The 19,100-nt window shown below is 42.6% G+C and overlaps 1 protein-coding gene across 3 annotated transcripts in view; it reads left to right on the forward strand.

Moving 5' to 3' along the window:
• The first annotated feature begins 8,668 nt into the window (after positions 1-8,668).
• PIGR (polymeric immunoglobulin receptor) overlaps positions 8,669-19,100 on the forward strand; it is a 28,798-nt gene continuing 18,366 nt past the window's right edge. The window contains exon 1 of one of the 3 annotated variants that reach the window (XM_021002945.2): positions 8,669-8,825. Coding sequence is in view for 1 of the 3 variants with exons in the window: in XM_021002944.2 (XP_020858603.1) it covers positions 18,840-18,867 (28 nt within the window). In the remaining 2 variants the exon portion in view is untranslated. Of the gene's footprint in view, positions 8,826-17,864; positions 17,986-18,824; positions 18,868-19,100 lie in introns of those variants that run through there. The other 2 variants (XM_021002946.2, XM_021002944.2) reach the window with 2 other exon arrangements.

A 19,100-nucleotide genomic window follows, 5' to 3' on the forward strand; every position in this document is an offset into this window, starting at 1 on the left:
ATAAGGTGAAAGCTTTTTGATCAAAACTCACTAAGTCATTAAGAGCCAGACGGGCCCTATCTTCCTGACTAGGAAGCTTGTGGTACAGTGGATGGAGTACTAGGTCTGGAGTCAGGAAGACCTGTGTTCAAATCCAGCTTCAGACCCTTACTAGCTGTGTGACCCTGGGCAGGTTACTGAGCTCTTTTTGCCTCAGTTTCCTCACCTGCAAAATGAGCTAGAGAAGGAAATGGCAAACCACTCCAGTATTTTTGCCAAGAAAAACCCCAGATAGGGTCACAAAGAGTGAGACATAACTGAAAAATTACTGAACGACAAAAAAAGAGCACATATATATATGTGTGTGTATGTATATACGCACACATAGTTGTTTATACACACGCATATATCCACTATTATTATTACCAACCCAAACCAGGGCCACTTCTAAGTCCAATCAATCAGCATTTACTGTTTATTATAGGCCAGGCCCTAGGCCAGTGTGAGATGAAGATAAAAATGTCCTCAGGGTGCTTACATTATTTTGAAGACACAGCATTTATGCCTAAAGTACGATTAAATACAAACAAAGTCAATACAAAGTGATTTCAGAGTTGGGGAATTGGGGGGAAGGAGGCGCAGAGCACCGTCAGCTGGGGAAGTCAAGAGAGGCTTTCTAAAGGAAGCTATCACTTCTCAAAGGTGGAGGTGAAGCTCCCTGGGCCACTGCCCATGTGAGCCCAAAAGTGAAAGTGAGTTCCAGGCAGGCCAGACAGCCAGTGCCAATGAACCAGAAGGCAGAAGAGAATGTTTTGTGGCATGGCCAGTGTGGAAATGCTCAACAGTGTGGAAAAGCTCTCTGTTGCCTGCATGATAGAAGGTTGTTAATGGCAGTGAATGAAACAGCCAGCATTCATCTTGTTTGCTTTGGAACAGGCTGATAAAAACAATTTAGAGGTCATTTAGCCAACCCTCTTATTTTATAGCTGAGGAAAAGAGGCCCAGAGAGGTTAATTGACTTTTCCACAGTCACACAGGAATGCCTGCAGAACCAAACTCCTCTGACCCTAATCTTTCACTCTCTAAATACTGCCTCCCATTCTTTTAGCACGTGAAGATTTACAAAGCACTCTATCTACATTCAGCTCTGTTTTAATTCTCACAACAACATTATGAGATAGATTCTGCAGTTTTTATTAGTCATACTCATACTCACTCAGGCTCAGAGAAGTTCAATGAATTCCCCATGGTCACACAACTAATTGAGGTCCAAGTCATACTGTGTGGTTGCTTTGCACGGGTATCATCCATCTTTGTTTTTGGTTTCTGGTTTTTCTTTGGCTGATGTTAAAATGTATGAAAGTGCTGAATGGGAATGGAAAACCAGCGTGGGATTAAACCTTGAGGAGAACCCACTGGGAAAATGTACCACGATAGATTATTAAGAATTGGTTATACATAAAGGTGAAAAGGCCACTCCTCCAGGTCAGTAGTGCTCTATGGTCTTAGCCAGGGGGGGAACCTGGGGCCTTCTAGGTCCTTGGGTATGACCTTTTGACTGAGTCCAAGTTTTACAGAACAAATATTTTTATTAAGGGGGTTTGTTCTGTGAAGTTTGGATTCAGTCAAAGGGCTGCACTTGATGACCTAGAGCACCCCATATGGCCTCGAGGCTGCAGGTTTCCCATCCCTGGAGCAGTTTACATGCCTATGCACACCTTTCTGTATGCACATGGGTGTGATGGGTAGCAGTTGCCTGTAGATTTTGAAGTCTCTGGTTTTTCCTCTTTACTGGAGACTAGATTATCTCAGTTGGTAAGAGCATCATACTAAGATAGATGGGTTAATTTCTCATTTATGACCTGGGGCTAAGAAAGATCTTCAAGTTCTATCTAGTTCAACCCCTTCCTATCTCGGCTAAGCAGCCTGAAGCCCAGAGAAATTAAGGAACCTGCCCAAGGTCACATAAGGAGTAAGTGGATTCATTCATTTGTCATTCAGTGGTTTCATTCATGTCTGACTTTTTGTGACCCATTTGTGGTTTTCTTGACCAAGACACTAGAGTGGTTTGCCATTTCCTTCTCCAGCTCGTTTTACAGATGAGGAAAATGAGGCAAACAGGGTTAAATTACTTGCTCAGGGTCACACAGCTAGTTAAGCGTCTGTGGCTGGATTTGAGCTCAGGAAAATGAGTCTTCTTGACTCCAGGTCTGGTGCTTTATGCACTGTGTCACCTAGCTGCTCTTCCTTCATTTAACAAACATTTAGTAAGCACTTTATGCTTTGTGCTAGGTATTAAGGACACAAAGACAAAACAAAACAGTCCCTCCCCTCCAGGGCTTATATTCTATGCTAGAGCCAAGATTTGCACAAACCCGTGCCCTCTGAATCCAAATCTAGGTTTCCTCTGACACATCCTAGCTGTGTGACCCCAGATAAGTCACTTAATTTCTCAATGGCCCAGATAACTCTTTAAGACTGTAAGTTGCAAAATACATGCTAGTTTGCTAGAGAGACTTTCCCCATCAGGATCTCCCCCCATTGATGAAATTATAGATATAGATAAACTGGTGATAATAAGGGTAATGGCAGTTTCTACTGGTGTAGTACTCTACAGTTTGCAAAGCATTTTAACATTCACTGGAAAGGTAACTCAGCATAAGAAAAAAGATCAAACAGCTAGCAAGGAGCAAAGCTGGACTTGAAAGCAGGAGTCTGACTTCTCAGTCAGTCCTTCTGTCCACCACACTGTGTGCTATCTCAGCCCAGAAGGCATTGTAGGAGAATGAGTAGATGATGCTTCATCATAACTGATAAGAAGAAAAAAGGAAAGCACATGCTTTGTAGATAGATAGAGCACTGTCCTTGAAATCAGAAAGACCTAGGTCCCAGTCCCATCTCTGACACACCTTAGCTATATGACCACAGACAAGTTACTTCATCTCTCAGTGCTCCAAGCATCTCTCTGACTCTAGAACCTATTGACTTGGCATAGATAGAGGGAATTTTTATGCTGGAAGCTCCCTTCATCCATGAAATCATAGGCCTGGACCAGAAAAAAAATAACCCAGCATGAAGGATTGTTGTGAGGATCATTTGCGATGATACAAGCAAAGTATCTTGCAAACTTGAAAGTCTTAGATAACGTCAGTTATTACTAGTACTATTCTGACACCACGGTACCTTCAGTGTATTACAATCATAGATCTAGAACTAGAAAAGCCCTCAAAGGCCAACTAGTCGAACTTTCTTGTTCTATGAGGAAGGGCACTGAGATCCAGGAAGGATAAGTAATTTGTTCAAGGTCATGCAGGTAGTGAGTGTTCAAGTTGAGATTTGAACCCAGGTCCTCTGACTCCAGAATCAGAGTTCTCTATACTGTAACACCTATGAGTTCAAGTTAGAAAGCACCTGAATTTGGGAGTCAAGAAACTTGACTTCTGAGGCTGCTCCTGTCACTCACCAGCCATGTAAACTTAGACAAATCACTGAACTTTGCCATGGATCTGCTTCCTTATCTGTCCAATGGGATACTGTCACATCGGACCCAGAATCTGATCTTCCTTCTCTAAACTTGGATAGCACTTGTTTGCATCACTTTAAAGATCTGATATGTCTTTGTGAATATTAGAGGTGGGGAATTTATGATGGGAAATTGTCCTTCATACTCCTACTGTGGTATGCACATTTTTCTCTTTGAGGGTTGGGCAGGGAACAGAAGTGAAGGAGTAGACAGATAAAGTCAATGATTATTGAGGAATGTGTGGGTGGAGTACCAAGGCCCAACCAATGACCAATGTTGTTCATTTCCAATTTATCCAGGGTGTTGTGTGGATTTTTAAAGAGATCAATAGGCCAAAGTCCAGGGAACTGGGCCAGCATGGGGATGTGGAGTGGGGAGCCTACTTGGAGGAAAAGACACCATATTTCCTGGGTAGGGGGATGAGTGGGGTAGGAATATGAGTCAAAAGATCATGATAGAAGTTTTTTGACCAGACTTAGGGAGGAGGACCAGGGTCTTAGGCTAGAATAGATTTTGGAATTTTACAAGACACCCAGGTATTGGCCTAGGCATTCAATGATTTTCACTGGCATCCTAAGATTCCTTGTTCCCATTGTATTATTTATAGACCACTTTTTTCTTATTGAGTAAATTTCCAGTAGTAAAGGGGCGAGATATCCCCTGCAGTACTTCAGGGAAGTTTATTGTTTTGGCCTGGTCCTGGGGCTCTTGTTTTCTTAATCACTAGTTTGATAACTAGCATAGGTTTCCTAGGACTGTTGTTAATTGATTATTGTCTTTCCAGATAGATTACAAACTCCCAGAGGGCAAAAATCTTCTCTTAGTTTGCTTTCAAATCTCTCTCAGCATCTGGCAAAAGGCCAGGCACATAGTAGGTACTCAATGTTGTCGTTGTTTGTCCTTTATTCTTAAAGAGGACCATGACATCAGAAAGATGATGCCATGACTTGCAAGTGAAATGGATTTAAGTGAGGGAGGGCTGTGCAAGGTCACCAGCCTCACTATCTCCTCTTGAGCCATTTGGGTCCAATGGTAAGATACAGATGGGATGACTGGAGATGGCCCCTAGGTGCTCAGTATATACTTACTGAAGGAATCCCTACTTGACATACCTCAAGGAGCTATAGTGAGAATTGAATGAGATCAGAAACATCATTCCTCTATCCTCTCCTATTCCGATCAACTCTAGTGAATATTATATTATATCACTAGATATAATACATCTAGTGAGTATTCCAGGACACTGGAATTGATGGGGGCAGGGCCCAAGCCAAGATCTTCGCCCCTTGCCCCAAAGGGAATCTGGTTCCTTTTTGTCTGAGCCCCAGAAAGGCCTTACTCTGGTCGCAAACGGTTCCTTATTGACTCCCCTCATTTCCCTTTGAAAGTCCTAGCCCCACCCTTTGATCTTGTGCAGATGCCTTTCAAACTTCTGCCTTCCAGTTCCCTCCATTAGCTATTCCCATTGTCTATTCAATCTCTCAGATTGTCCAATTGGAATTCTCACCTAGACCCTTTTCCCAGCTCCCTTCTCCAGCCACCCAAAGTTACTTCAGCGTATAAAAATTCCACCCTGGCCCCCATTCAACGCTGAGAATCTCAAGCTCAAAAGACTGAGACTTTCTCATGCCTGCCCATCCTCACAGGCGTTAATGGCTGAGAATCTGTCATGCCCCAGAGGCTGAACTTTTCTCATGCCCACTGGTCCTTACCGGTGTCACCTAGCCAATGCAATTTATCACTAATAAACTTTTCCTCTGGCTGAAGAAAATTTGAGTTGAATTCATTCAGCAGGGCCTGGTACTGCGATTTTGGGTTTGCAGCACCCCAAAAGTCCTAGTCCTCTTCAGAATCAGTATTAAAGGTATTGGGTTTGAATCAGGGCTCTGTTACTTCCCATGTGATAATGAGCAAATCATTGAACCTCCCTGATTTTCAGAATCCTCTTGTGTTGAAGAACTGCCACAGTTAATCCCAAATCACCAGTTTCTCTTCTTTCTTACTGCTCTTGGTGTCTATAATATCTTTCCCTTACCTCTGTCATCACACTCTGCAAACCACAAGAGTGTTTCCCATGGTTACTCAAGAGGGAAAAGAAGAATATGCAAAAATATCAAGAAAGGAGCTGAAAGTCATTGAGAGTCTTTCCCTGAGAGCTGAAATGTGAAGAAAGCTTTGAAAGTATGAAGTATAAAGAATATATATATATATGTATATATATATGTATATATATATATATACATACAGATATAGATGTATATCTGTATGTATATATACACACTATATCTACATGTATTTATGTTCACACTGTATATATATAGAGAGAGAGATATAGATAGATAGATAGATATAGATATATATGAAGTGTGTATCTATTATCTATTCACCCATCTATCCATCCATCCATCCATCCATCCATCTATCTATCCATCCATCCATCCATCTATCTATCTATCTATCTGTCTATCTATCTTCCTTCCTAACCTCCTCAGAAGGGTGGCCATGGGAGGAATAAGCTTGATCCCTACACTATCATCAACAATCTGGCATTCACTGTGGATATCAAGGACAACAAACATTAGATCAAACAAGTTGTAAAATATCTGGGCATCAATGTGGCCAAGGTCAGCAAAGATAGTGATCTGGCCTGGTGGGGAAAAGAAGGTCTAAATCAAACTTGCTCCAAGCTATCTATCTGTCTATCATAGCTAACATTTATATAGTGCTTAACTATGTGCCAGGCACTGTGTTAAGCACTTTACAATTATTATATTATTTGGTCCTCACAATAACCCTATGAGGTAAGTGCTCTTATTTTCACCGTTTTACAGATAAGGAAACTGAGGCAAACAATGGTTAAATGACTAGCCCAGAGTCATCTATCTGTCCATCTACCTGTCTACCTACCTGTCCATCTATGTATCTATTTACCTACATATTTATCTCTCTGTATATGTATACACACATGCATATGTATAGCAGTATACACATATATAAAATATATACACAAAGTTTACAAAGCATTATATATAATATATATACATATGATATATATACAACTTTAGTACTATATTACATACAAAAATATGATATAGTACTTTATAAAGCATTTATATACCATCTAAAAGATACATTATAACATAATTATATAATTACTATATAATATATTATATTTTCTAGGTAATATTATGCTTTGTAGATTTTAAAGTGCTATATAATATATAATATTACATATGTAAAATATGGTGTTTTATAAACTTTAAAGTGTAAACTTTAAACATATACTATAATATATAATATTTTATATGTAATATAGTGCTTTATAAGCTTTAAAGTGCTAAATATTATATGTGAAATATAGTGCTTTGCAAACTTTAAAATGCTATGTAAATGTCATCTATAATATAGTTGATTATCCCCTTTTTACAGAAGATAAAACTGAGACCCAGAGAGGGGAGGTAGCCTGTCTCAGGCAGTCAATAGCAAAGTCTGGGCTCTGTGTGTGGGTTCTGCTAAGCCACCCCACCTTCCATCCACATGAAAAAACTCAGCCCCAAGGAGAGGAAGCTGCACTGTTCCAGGCACACCACCAGCTGTGGCTGGGCCCAAAATAGGATCCAGGGCTTTGACTGCCTGGTTGTTCCATCCAGCTTCACTTCTCCTTTCTTTCTTCCCCTTCTGGGGCTAAATCTCTGGGTCAGTGCTGGAGTAGGGAGACTTCTGAGTCAGCCTTGCCTGGGTGGGCTGTGTCGGCTTCAGGGTGTGTGTGTGTGTGTGTGTGTGTGTGTATGTGTGTATGTGTGTGTGTGTGTGTGTGTGTGTGGACTGGATATGCATAGGTGTGCTTACCTGTGTGGGGTGGGGGGGAAGATGAACCTAAGACCAGTTTGCAGTCACTTACTTCAGGACAAGTTCAATGTGGAAAAATCCCTAGAAGAATGAAGTTATGAGGTAAGCAGGAGGGCTAGGAGATACTGTCTCTAAGCCTTTAAGTTGGCCTTAGCTTAACTATGGGGAGGGTCCCAGAGCCCAGCAAAGATTCCAGAGTTAGCTATGTATGAGAGGGACCTTGAACCCTTTGTACTCCAAGGGTAGAGGGTCGGGAGCAGCTGGGACCTGATCTCCTGGAAGTCCTGCCTGGTGGCCTGACAGAAACAAAGGATTGATGTAAAGGTAGGAGGACCCTCAGAGGCCATCTTTTTCATCCCCACTCCCCAATTTTACAGATGATGAAACTGGACCTCAGAGACATTATGTAACTTGACCAAGGTTATGCAGGTAGTAAACATTGGAGGTGGAATTTGAACCCAGATCCTATGGCTTGAGTGAGTATTCTTTCCATTAGCTGGAGGTCTGGAATGAGCTTCCTTCAGGATCAGATCCCAGGACCCTTATTGTCGCTGACGGGGGGGGGGGGGGGGTGTTGCTGAAGCTGGATGGGTTGAGGCTAAGAAATGCAGTCCTAGCAGAGCACCCAGGTGAGGCGGAAATAACACTACAGCAGGAGCTGGGAGTCTATGCTTGAGTCCCTGTTCTTTCGGTTATTATGTGACCTTGTAAAAGTCATTTCCTTTTCCTGTGCTTTGCATTCATTATTGGTAAAAAGACTGGTAAAAGTGCATCAGAGCAGATGCACTGGAAGGTCCCTTACAGCTCTGATGCTTTGATTCTACTTACAATGCCTTCCTCATAGTGCTGTTGTGAGGAGAGGACTTCGCACTTTGCAAAGTACTGTGGAAAAGTGAGTTTCCATCAGTTATTATGACTAACTGTGTGACCTAAGCCTCAGTTTTGCTTTCTATAAAATAGAGATGATAATATTTCTATTGTTCTCTATTCTATTTCTATTTTCTATTTCTACCTTGCAGGATTCTTATGAGAAAAATACTTTGCAAGGATAATCATTTTTATTTTCCTTTTCCTTTTCAAGCAACCCAGGGGGTTAGCCTGGTCCTTTGCATGTGTGTAGGCAACCTTGTTGATTCAACTCACAGTCAATCTGATTCCCGATCAATAGGCCTTCTCCAAAGCTAAGAGGAAGTGAACAGATAGGACCAGTTGGAGAAGCCAAAAGGAAAAAGACCCAGGGAATTGGTGGGAGTCACGTGCTGTTGGCTGGCCAGTGTGCCCATGGGAGGGTGTCTCTTTAAGAGCCCAAGACAGGTGTGGGTCCAGACTTCATATGGTTTCAGTTTTGGCAGCATCCAGTGCCCTGCTGGCAGCCTCCGGGTGAGGCACAGATAACACCTTCGGAGTTCAGGGAGCTGGAATGGTAACGGGGCAGTGCCCCTGAAGGTGAAAACAGAGAAGAAAAGAGCCAAGTGTGAGTTCAACTTCTCTGGGATCTCCTAGAAGAGGGCACCAGCTAGACCAGGACTCTCAGTAATAGGGGGCTGAGAGACTGGCAAGTTTGGTGGAAGGGACTGGGTAGTGTCAACCCCCAAGAGTGGGAGTGGGCTCGGGGGAGATGTGTGAGGAAACCCCCGGGGGGTGAAGATCTGTGAGGGGGACTCAGCGAGGGCGATATCCAGTCTCCCCACCTTCGCCCCAATCTTCTATTCCCTAATGGAGGAGGAAGGCAGCAGGTAGCAGGTGAAATGTATGCTCAGTACTACTTTTCTATTTCAGAAGATTCTATATTCAGTTTTGATGGTTATCATGGCACACTTCTGACATACTTATCTTCCCTCCCCAAGACCCGAGCATAGTGTATACTATCCCTACCATCTTTTCCACATCTATGACATTCCACCCAATTAGAAATCCCAACCTCGTTCCATCATTCCTTATAGCCACCAGGCTATACGCACCTTAATGTAATGAAAAGAATCAGTAATAATAATCTTGAAGTCAAAAGACCTGGGTTCGAGTCTCCATGCTGCAACTTACCAGCTATGTGACCTGGGATAAGTTGTTTTATTTCTCCAAGCCTTGGTTTCCTTAACTGTAAAATGGGAATAATATTATTTATACTACCTACCCCATAATGTTGTGCCGATCAAACGATATAATGTTATCTGAGTGCTTTGTTAACCTTAAAGTGCAACGTGAACATAAGCTATCACAATATTGAGATAGAGTTTGGCGAGAAAAACACTCAGTTTGGAGTCTAAAGATTTAAGTTCAAATCCCAGCTTTGTTTCACTGCTGCTGTTGTTCAGTCCTTTCTCAGTCTTGCCCAACTCTTTGTGACCCTATTTGGAGTTTTCTTGGCAAGAGATACTAGTTTGCCATTTCCTTCTCCAGCTCATTTTACAGATGAGGAAACTGAGGCCAACAGGGTGAAGTGACCTGCCCAGGGTCATACACCTAGTAAGTGTCTGAGACTGAATTTGAACTTACTAGTTATGTGATATTAGGAAAATATCTTAACCTGTCTGAGCTTCTTTCATCATTTGCAAAATGGAGAGAATAATACCCACATTCTCAGCCTCAGGCTGACCCCTGGGTTGCTTGAAAAGGAAAAGGAAAATAAAAATGATTATCCTTGCAAAGCATTTTTCTCATAAGAATCCTGCAAGATAGAAATAGAAAATAGAAATAGAATAGAGAACAATAGAAATATTATCATCTCTATTTTATAGAAAGCAAAACTGAGGCTTAGCTTATGTGACTTGCCAAAGGTCACACAGTGAGAGATGTAAGTCAATAGTGTGATATCTGCTATATCTTGAAATGTTTAACCTCTCGCAGAGTAGTCCAATGGAATGAATGCTTTCAAGTCAGAGGACATGGGTTCATCGGGCCACTGATGCTTGGTACCTGTAGACCTTGGGGAAGTTATTTAACTTTCTTTCTTTCTTTCTTTCTTTCTTTCTTTCTTTCTTTCTTTCTTTCTTTCTTTCTTTCTTTCTTTCTTTCTTTCTTTCTTTCTTTCTTTCTTTCTTTCTTTCTTTCTTTCCTAGCTTGAACTAGATGATCTCTGAGGCCCCTTCTAACTGGGATCTTTGATTGTAGTAGTATTCTTTGCCTCCCGCACATGGATGGAGACATTCAGGTCTGGAGAGTGACTGGCCTCAGGTCACACTGCAAGGAGAAAAAGTACTATTTTCCCATTGGCCACTGGCATTCTAGACCATCTGAGGACCTATTGGGTCTCTAGGCTTTACGACTTAGGAGTTAGATTTTTTTTTTCTTATTTATTTTCCTGAGGGTAAGAGGCATCCCCTCTGTAGAGGAAGGTAGCATTTACTGCTTGCTTCCCAGAGAGGGTAAGGTTTTTGAGGACAGCGACTGTTTCATTTTGCTCTTTGGACCATCATTGACCAGCACAGTGCTTGGCACATAGCAAATCCTTTAAAAAATGTGTGTTGATATGAATTAAATTGAAATTATTGACTGCATCATACCCTTTCCCACCCAGGGGCACAGAAGGCAAATTCTATCCCCCAAGGCTCTCCTTGGGGTCCCAGGAAGAATGGAGGATGGGCCACATTCAGCCCCACTGCTGCCACCACATGTGAAGAAGCAAAGCACTAAGCAGGAGGGGGCGAGCAAAAGCCAGCCCACCCTGGGGCATTGGGCCCCTCGGTCTGGGTAGTGTCAACCCCCCAAGAGTGGGAGTGGGCTCGGGGGAGACGGGAGCAAGGGAGAAGGAAGAGGGTGAGCAAGGTTCCCGAAAGGAAAAAATGGAGCCAGGGAGAAAGTAGAGGAAAGAGAGAGGCCTCAATGCCCAGGTCGGACTGGATCTGGCCCTTTGCTGCCAGAGGTCCTGTTTGTTTGTTTTGGTTTGTTTTTTTCAGAGTCATAACTGTTTCTGGTCTGGCTCAGATCTCAGTTTGCACAAACCTTTTACAGGTCACCCTTCTCCCTTGACAAGGGAAGTTCTGGGTTCCCCCAATCCTGGAGGGGGACTTCTCAGAAGCATGCCTAGAGGCACGCTTCAGGTAAGGAGAGGGGAAGAGGTGAAATCTAGGTCACTTAGAGTTCTCCCCTCCATTCTCCAACACTTCCTCCTCCTCCTCCTCTTCCTCCTCCTCTCCCTCCTCCCTGGAAATAAAGTACAGTGGAAAGGACACTGGCAAAAGATCTAAGATCTAATATTTGCACCCCCACACACACAATTAGCTGTGTGTGACCTGGATGGTGTCACACAGCATCCATCTGTAAAGTAGCAATGATAATGCCTTATCGAATTTAATTAAGGGACTGAACCAGCTGTTCACTTTAGCACTTTGAACTATTTAGTAGCAGAGCTGCTCTGTCTACTATGCCACAGATGCCTCTTAAGGGCAAGAGGGAGGCTGAATCTCTGGATCACTGCCATTGAGGATAGGTTACTTTGCTAGGGTCTACATTAGTAAAAACAAAACTAAGGTAGGGTAATTGGAGACGGTCCCTAGGGCACCAACATCTAAGAGGGGCACTTCCTCTCCATTGCTGGTCCTTCGGTCAATTGTTCCTGTGCTTTTGTGGTTGGTCCTGTTGCTGTCTCAAAACTTCCAAAGCCTGCCCTTTCCTACCACTGTAGCCACTGCTTACTACCTCCCCATGTCTTCCTTTTCCTAAGATTTGGGGGGTCAAGGATCAGGAGTCAGGGGTTGTTAGCTGTGTCATGGAAATCTGAGTCCAGCTTTCTAGTGGAATGGGCTCCCCCTCTTCTGTCACAAGAGCATCTGACCAGAGATGCATCATGTAGTTTCTGGACCTGGGAACCTGTGCCATGCTTTTGTAATAGTGTAGCTAAGGCGGGCTCCCAAGGCTTTCTTGAACGTCAGGTGACTACCTTCCAACCTACGTTTAAGCAAAATTGCACTGTATGTCCAGAATTCCTAGTTATAACTTTGACCTTCCAGAAGCTTCTGAATGCTTGGAGAGATGGTAAATCAAATGTAGCAACTCCTTAATGTCCTTCCTCTTCCTGGGGTGCTGATCTGAGAGGGCCAAATGCTGAGTCTCTCTCAAATGAGATTTTCTCCAAATCAGAAGCATGAAGTTTGCGAGGTGGAAATAACTTCATCCTCTACCTAGTCCAATCCACATAGGACAGGAATCTCCACCGTGACATACCCAACAGGTAGCTGGCCATCCAGTGAGTGTCTGCTTGAGGATTTCCAAGGAGAGGAATCTGCCCCCTCTAGGCATAGCCTATAGTTCTAATTACTTGGGAATTTTTCCTGATGTCAAGCCCAACTCTGCATCTTTGCCACTTCCACTGATTGCTCCTGATTATAGCCTCTGGAACCAAATAAAGTAAGACATCCCTTTTTCCATATGCCAGCCCTTCAGGTACATTGACAGCTGTTATGTCCCCCATTAATGTTCTCTCCTCTGAGGTAAGAACCACCAATTCCTTAAACTTGTTGTCATAAGACATAGACTCGAGGACTTTCAATCTGGTTGGACCCTTCTGGATTTCCTCCAGCTCATCAACGTCCATCTTAAATTATGGCATCCAAAGCTCAACAAAATATTACAGATAACATCTAAAGAGTAAAACAGAGGCAACATGGCATTCTTCTCCTCATTACTTATTATATCCTCTCTTAATTCGGCCCAAGAATACATTAGCTCTCACTGATTCCTACTGAGCTAAAACCACAGATCTTTTTCAGAACAACTGCTGTCTGATTAGGCCTCCTCTATCCTGGACATGTGAACTTGATTTTTTGAAAACTCAAATGTAAGACTCTACATCGGTCTTTTTTGAATTTCATATTATTTGGTTCAGCCTGTCAATATCTTTTTAGAACCTGACTTTGTCATCCAGTATGTTAATGATCCCTCCTAGCTTTGGGTCACCTCCACGTCAGATAAATGCACCCATGGGTGCCTTTATCAAAGTCACTGATTACACTTCATTGTCCTTGAGCAGCAACTGGGGTGGAGTAGAGTGAGCTTTAGACTGATAAGCAGAAGTCCCAGCTTTGCTACTCAGATTTAAATATTAGAGCTAGAGAAGACCTTAGAGCTTGTCTAAGTTTTATAGATGAAGAAACTGAGGTCCAGAGAAGTTAAGTGAATTATCAAGCCAGGTCTTCTGATTCCAAATCTAGCATACTTTCCTTTGAAGCACATTGCTACTTGAAAGGCCTTGGGCAAGTCACTTAGTGTTTGTGGACTTCAGTCTCATCATCTATATAAACCAAAGAGCCAACAAGTATTTATTAAGCTCCTAGATGGCAGATTGGATAAAATGCTGAGCCTTGAATCAGGAAGAACTGTGTTCAAATCCAGCTATAGACACTTAGTAGCTGTGTGACCTTGGACAAGTCATCTAACCTCTGTCTACCTCAGTTTCCTCAACTATAAAATGGGGATAATAATAGCACCCATATCGCAAGATTGTCATGACATAGTATTTGTAAAGCACTTAGTACAGTGCCTGGCAAATAGTAGGTGCTACATAATTGCTTATTTCTTTCCCTCTTCTTGTGCTGGTCACCGAGGATACAAGTACAAACAATAATAGTAATAGGTCTTTTAGAAACTAAACAATGAGCCTCTGTGGTCTCTTCTAGCTATAACTCTGTGATGCCCCCCCCTTTCTAAGCTCTGCTTTTCCTCCTAACCCTCCCCAGATACCCAGAATTCTTGCCTTCTTCCTCCGCTCACCCTGGTTAAAGCCAGGACTGGCAAAGCAGAGGTACTTACTCAATCTTTGTGGGATGGGCGGAGATTGCTCAAAAACAGCCTTTTGTTCCCCTTCCAGTATCTAACAGGGAAGAGGGAAATTTGGGCTTATGTTGTGGAGGACAATATTCAAGAGCAGGTCTATGAGCCCTGCAATTGCAAACATCCTCCTGTCTGCTGAAGAAGCTCACAGCAGCCAACAGGAGGAGCTGCTTGGACCCTGGCTCAACCATAGATTGCTGTGCAACTGTAGCCAAGCCGCTTTCCTTTCCTGCAAAAACAGTTTAACCATCTGAAAAATTAGGTCATTGGCGCCCCCCTCCCAAGTCCCTTCTGCTATTCTCTGCTGGCTTTCCAAGCATTTCCATGTAGAGAAAGGCCAGGAGGGGCTGATTCTTCCTCCTGGGTCTCAGGGAGGTTAAATTCCTTAAGCTAGCATGGGACAGTGGGAAGATGATTGAGTCAGAATTTGAGCCTGATCCTCAGATTCTCAGTCTTTACCCTCTGCCCCCTCCCCTGGCCCTCCTGGAATGAATTGTTCAAATAGAATGAGTCAAAGTGTGGAAAACACTTTGTAACTATAAAGTACTTTATATATAATCAATTCATCAATAAGCATTTAGTAAGCACCTACTGTATTCAGCACTGAACTAGGCATTGGGGTATACATAGAATGCTTAAACGATCCCTACTCTTAGAAAACTTATTTTCTCTCTCTCTCTCTCTCTCTCTCTCTCTCTCTCTCTCTCTCTCTCTCTCTCTCTCTCTCTCTCTTTCTCTTTTTCTCTCTCTCTCTCTCTTTCTCTCTTCATATATATGTACATGTAAACATATATGTATGTATATATACATATGTACATATTTTGTTGTTTGTTTAGTTGTTTCAATCATGTCCAACTCTTTGTGACCCCACTTGGGATATTCTTGGCAAAGATACTGGAGTGGTTTGCCATTTCCTTCTCCAACTCATTGTACAAATGAGGAAACTGAGGCAAGCTGGGTTAAGTGACTTTCCCAGGGTCACACAGCTAGTTAATTGTCAAAGGCCTGATTTAAACTCAGGAAGGTGAGTCTTCTTGACTCTAGGCCTGGCACCCTATCCAATTCACCACCTCGCTGTCCTTATATACACATAGATACACACATACATATACATGTAACTATATATTTGCATAATATACAAATATAATCAAGTAGTGCATGTAATTTCACATACTAAAGACAACTGGTAGCACAGTAGTAGATAGAGGTCCAGACCTGGAGTCAGGAAGACCTGAGTTCAAGTCCAGTCTCAGATACTTACTAGCTGTATGACCTTGGACAAGTCACTTAACCTGTTTGTTTCAGTTTCCTCATTTGTAAAATGGGGATGGCACAATAGCACCTACCTTGCAATAACAAATGAGATATTTGTAAAGCACTTAGTATAGGGCCTGGCACATAGCTACTTCTATAAAAATGCTGATTACATTGCTTCTCTTCTTCTTTTCCCAGGAGACACGGAAAGATAATTAGACCTAGAGTAGAACCTCTCACTTAGCAATGAAGATAATGAACTCAATTGTAACTTAAACTTTTATAGAGTTATTTAGGGCCACCAAGAAGTCAAGGCAGTTTCCCAGAGTTTACACAGTAGCTATAGTAGAAAAGTGTGATTTCATCATCAAAAGATCAAAAGTTTGAGTCCCAGCTTGGCCACAGGCAAGGGGTATGCTCTTGGGCTTCTGTGTTTAAAAAAAAAGTTTGTGTGGAAATCCAAGGGACTCCTTTTGCTCCTTTGTGACAGTAGCTGCAGCCGGGTTCTGGCTCACTGAGGAATTGTTTTCACTTCACTTCACCTCACCTCACCTTCCTCTTGTGGACAACCTCCTCCCCACTCTCTATTTCCCGGAATCCTATTGAGATTCCAGAAATAGGTCTGTATAAATGCCTACACAAATTTCTTTAACTTCTCTCATATCACTCATAGGTGTAGGGACTACTGGTCCCAGGTTGCAGGACACTCTTGATTTCAAACCTTCCTCCCTTTTCATAAATGAGTAAGAAAGCCTTTGTCAGACCATGATTAATGGTATGGAATCTAGAAAATGATTCCCCAGAGTCTGAGACTTCTGGCAACAGGACAGGGACTTGTTTCAAGTCCCTAAATTAGATTAGAGGATTTAAAGCAAGAAGGATAATCAGTCTAGTGATGGAAAGGTCATCTAATCCAACCCCATGATTTTACATATGAAGAAACTTACCCAAGATCACAAGGAGGCCTGGAACCCAGGCCCTCTAACTCCTAAGCCAGGGTTATTTCTACTGTAGGCCAATGCCTCAACAATCCTAAGAGGTCAGCTAGGTTCTTAGCCATTTTTTGCACGGATCCCTTTAGCAGTTTAGTAAAACCTATGAACCTCTTCTCTAGCTAATGTTTTAAGTGCATAAAATGAGATACATGAGATTATGAAGAAAATCAATTATGCTGACATAGTTATCAACATATTTATTTGTGTGCTGTTTTCTTTGCTTCTTTATTTATCTTTTGCACACTGGGTATCCTTAACTCATCAGGACCTACTCATGGCCCTGATCCCACTTCTGATTGGCAGAAAAGCTTTGACCTGCTGTATTTTTAATCTGGCCCAATTTGACCCTCTTTCGGCAGCTTGGTGCTCTCTGCTTCCCCCACAATACAAGGGTCTCACCGTGACGGTGGCAGACAATTCGGATACTCTGTTAGTTTCAGCCTTATCCACAAGGCTACCCAGCAGCAAGGGATTATTGTTGTTTAGTCATTTTCAGTCCTGCCCAGTTCTTTGTGACTCCATTAGGGTTTTCTTGGCAAAGATACTAAAGTGGTTTGACATTTCTTTCTCCAACTTATTTGCAGATAAGTAAACTGAGGCAAACAGGGTGAAGTGACTTGCCTGGGGTTACATAGCTAGTGTCTGAGGTAGGATTTGTGTGCTTTGTGCAAGGAGAGTCAGCTTCTAATTACAGTGCCTGGTAAATTGTAAGCACTTAATAAATGCTTGCTGATTTGATGGCTCCTGACTGTGCAGGCCCAAGAGAAGCTACTGTGTACCTCAGTCCTCCCTCCTCCTACCTTACAATAATTGCTCAGTACCCCTGCTTTGCTGGAATATTAGGGGGGTAATTTAAGAGGTGGAGGGCATGGGGAAACTCATATCAGATTTGAAGTCTATAAAATATATAGTATAAAGTTCACCCTTCAGCTGTAAAGATGCCTTCAATGGGCTGTTCCTTGGTTATTCTATAATCAGCTCTTCCTCCCCCAACTCTACACCAGAATTACAGATCCATTTTCCCACCTGGTGGGTGTCCCATCTTTAAACTAGGTGGGGAACGGTGGTGAAAACCATGTGTTTCCACTGGGTGAGAAAGGGGAATCAGCAGGACCTGCCCCAGCTGTTCTACATAGAAAATAATCTCATTCCCAGAATCACCAGGATTGGTTAAATCTCACCCCACCCACCTCTCCCATGTTGTTCAAGTATATTTTTCTAGCCCTCCAAGTCAAGGAGTTGATCATTGCCCTAGTTCAAAGAGTTTGGGACCAATTCACTGGTGCAATTAGTGTCCAAAACAGCCACTCCACACCCTATTTGTTCTTCCCCCTTTCCTTCTCAAGAAAAAGGAGGTCTTTATCTCAACAAGGAAATAAAATGTTTCCTTGATGGGAAATCCCCAAAGGAAAAAAAAAATAAGCTGAGAAACAATTCTATTTGCTGATGGCTAACCTTAGCCCTCAGGAGGACCAGGAAAGGCTCCTCATATTAAAGAGGGAGCCAGTAGACAATGACAAGGAGACTGTTTATTTCTGTCCGATTTGGGGCCCTCCCTTCTCCCCTTCTTACCAATACCTTGGCAATCTCTTTATCTTTATAGGACACCCAATACTAAAGGTAAGCCTGATCTCCTTCCTCCTTCATAACACTCACTTGTTTTTCCAACTTTTTTTTCTTAACAAGCTGGTTCCCAATGCTGAATCCAGGCAAATTCTATAGGAAATACCTGCTTCCTTTCTTCTATAGACTGGGATCTGAAGCTAAGAGGAGGGGAGGGGACTTGAGATGGACTTGAGTTCTGCTTCTCCTCCTGGTGTAGTAATGGGTCTCCAGCCCCATGTACCCGGGCCCTTGAACCAACCATGGAGGAGAAGCTCACAGATATAGAGCAGAGGGACTTTAGAGGTCAACTAGGTCAATCTGATCATTTTACAGATGAGGACACTGAGGCTCAGATATGTAAAATTACTTTAGAGCTGGAATTCAAATCCAGGTCTTCTAATTCAGAATCCCAAAGACTTTCTATTATACCAAGGCTGGAGGAAACAGCTCGTTGCTTAAAGTACTGGACCTGGAGTCAAGATGACCTGAGTTTACATCTGGCCTCAGGCACATTAGCTATGCGACCTTAGACAAGTCACTTAACCTCTGTCTGCCTCAGTTTCCTCAACTGCAAAATGGGGAAAATAAGAGTACCTACCTCCCAAGGATATTGTGAGGATCAAATGAAGTAATAAGGGAAGAAAGGGTACCGCATTTATATAGCCCCTACTATGAGTCAGGCACTGTTATTCCCTTCACATCATGCTGCCTCTATAGACCTAGCCTGTGGCAACATCCACATTATACTCCATCTTATCCTGAGACCTGCTTTCCTTTCCTAGCTGCATGCTAGCTCTGTTACCTTCAGTAAGTTACTGAACCCCTCTGGGCCTCACCATGATCTGTAAATTGAGTCAACTGCCAACAGGATGGGAACCAACTTTCCTAGCATCCTGAGTAAGTCACTTAACCTCTCTGAGTCTCAATTTCCTTATCTGTAAAATGGGATTGCTTTATCTTATAGGGGTGTTGATTTGTAAGTCTCAAAGTGATATATAAAGGTACACTTTCCATTGTCTTCCATCAAAGTCCTACTTGGGTGATGGTAGTGTTAACGTGACCCTGGATTCTTTCAAAATGGACTTTTGGAGCACAAGCTTTGAGTTCCAGCCAAGTAATGGATAGTATAG

This window comes from Phascolarctos cinereus, unplaced genomic scaffold, assembly GCF_003287225.1.
Source record: "Phascolarctos cinereus isolate Bilbo 61053 unplaced genomic scaffold, phaCin_HiC Scaffold_5;HRSCAF=322, whole genome shotgun sequence".
Classification (NCBI taxonomy): domain Eukaryota; kingdom Metazoa; phylum Chordata; class Mammalia; order Diprotodontia; family Phascolarctidae; genus Phascolarctos; species Phascolarctos cinereus.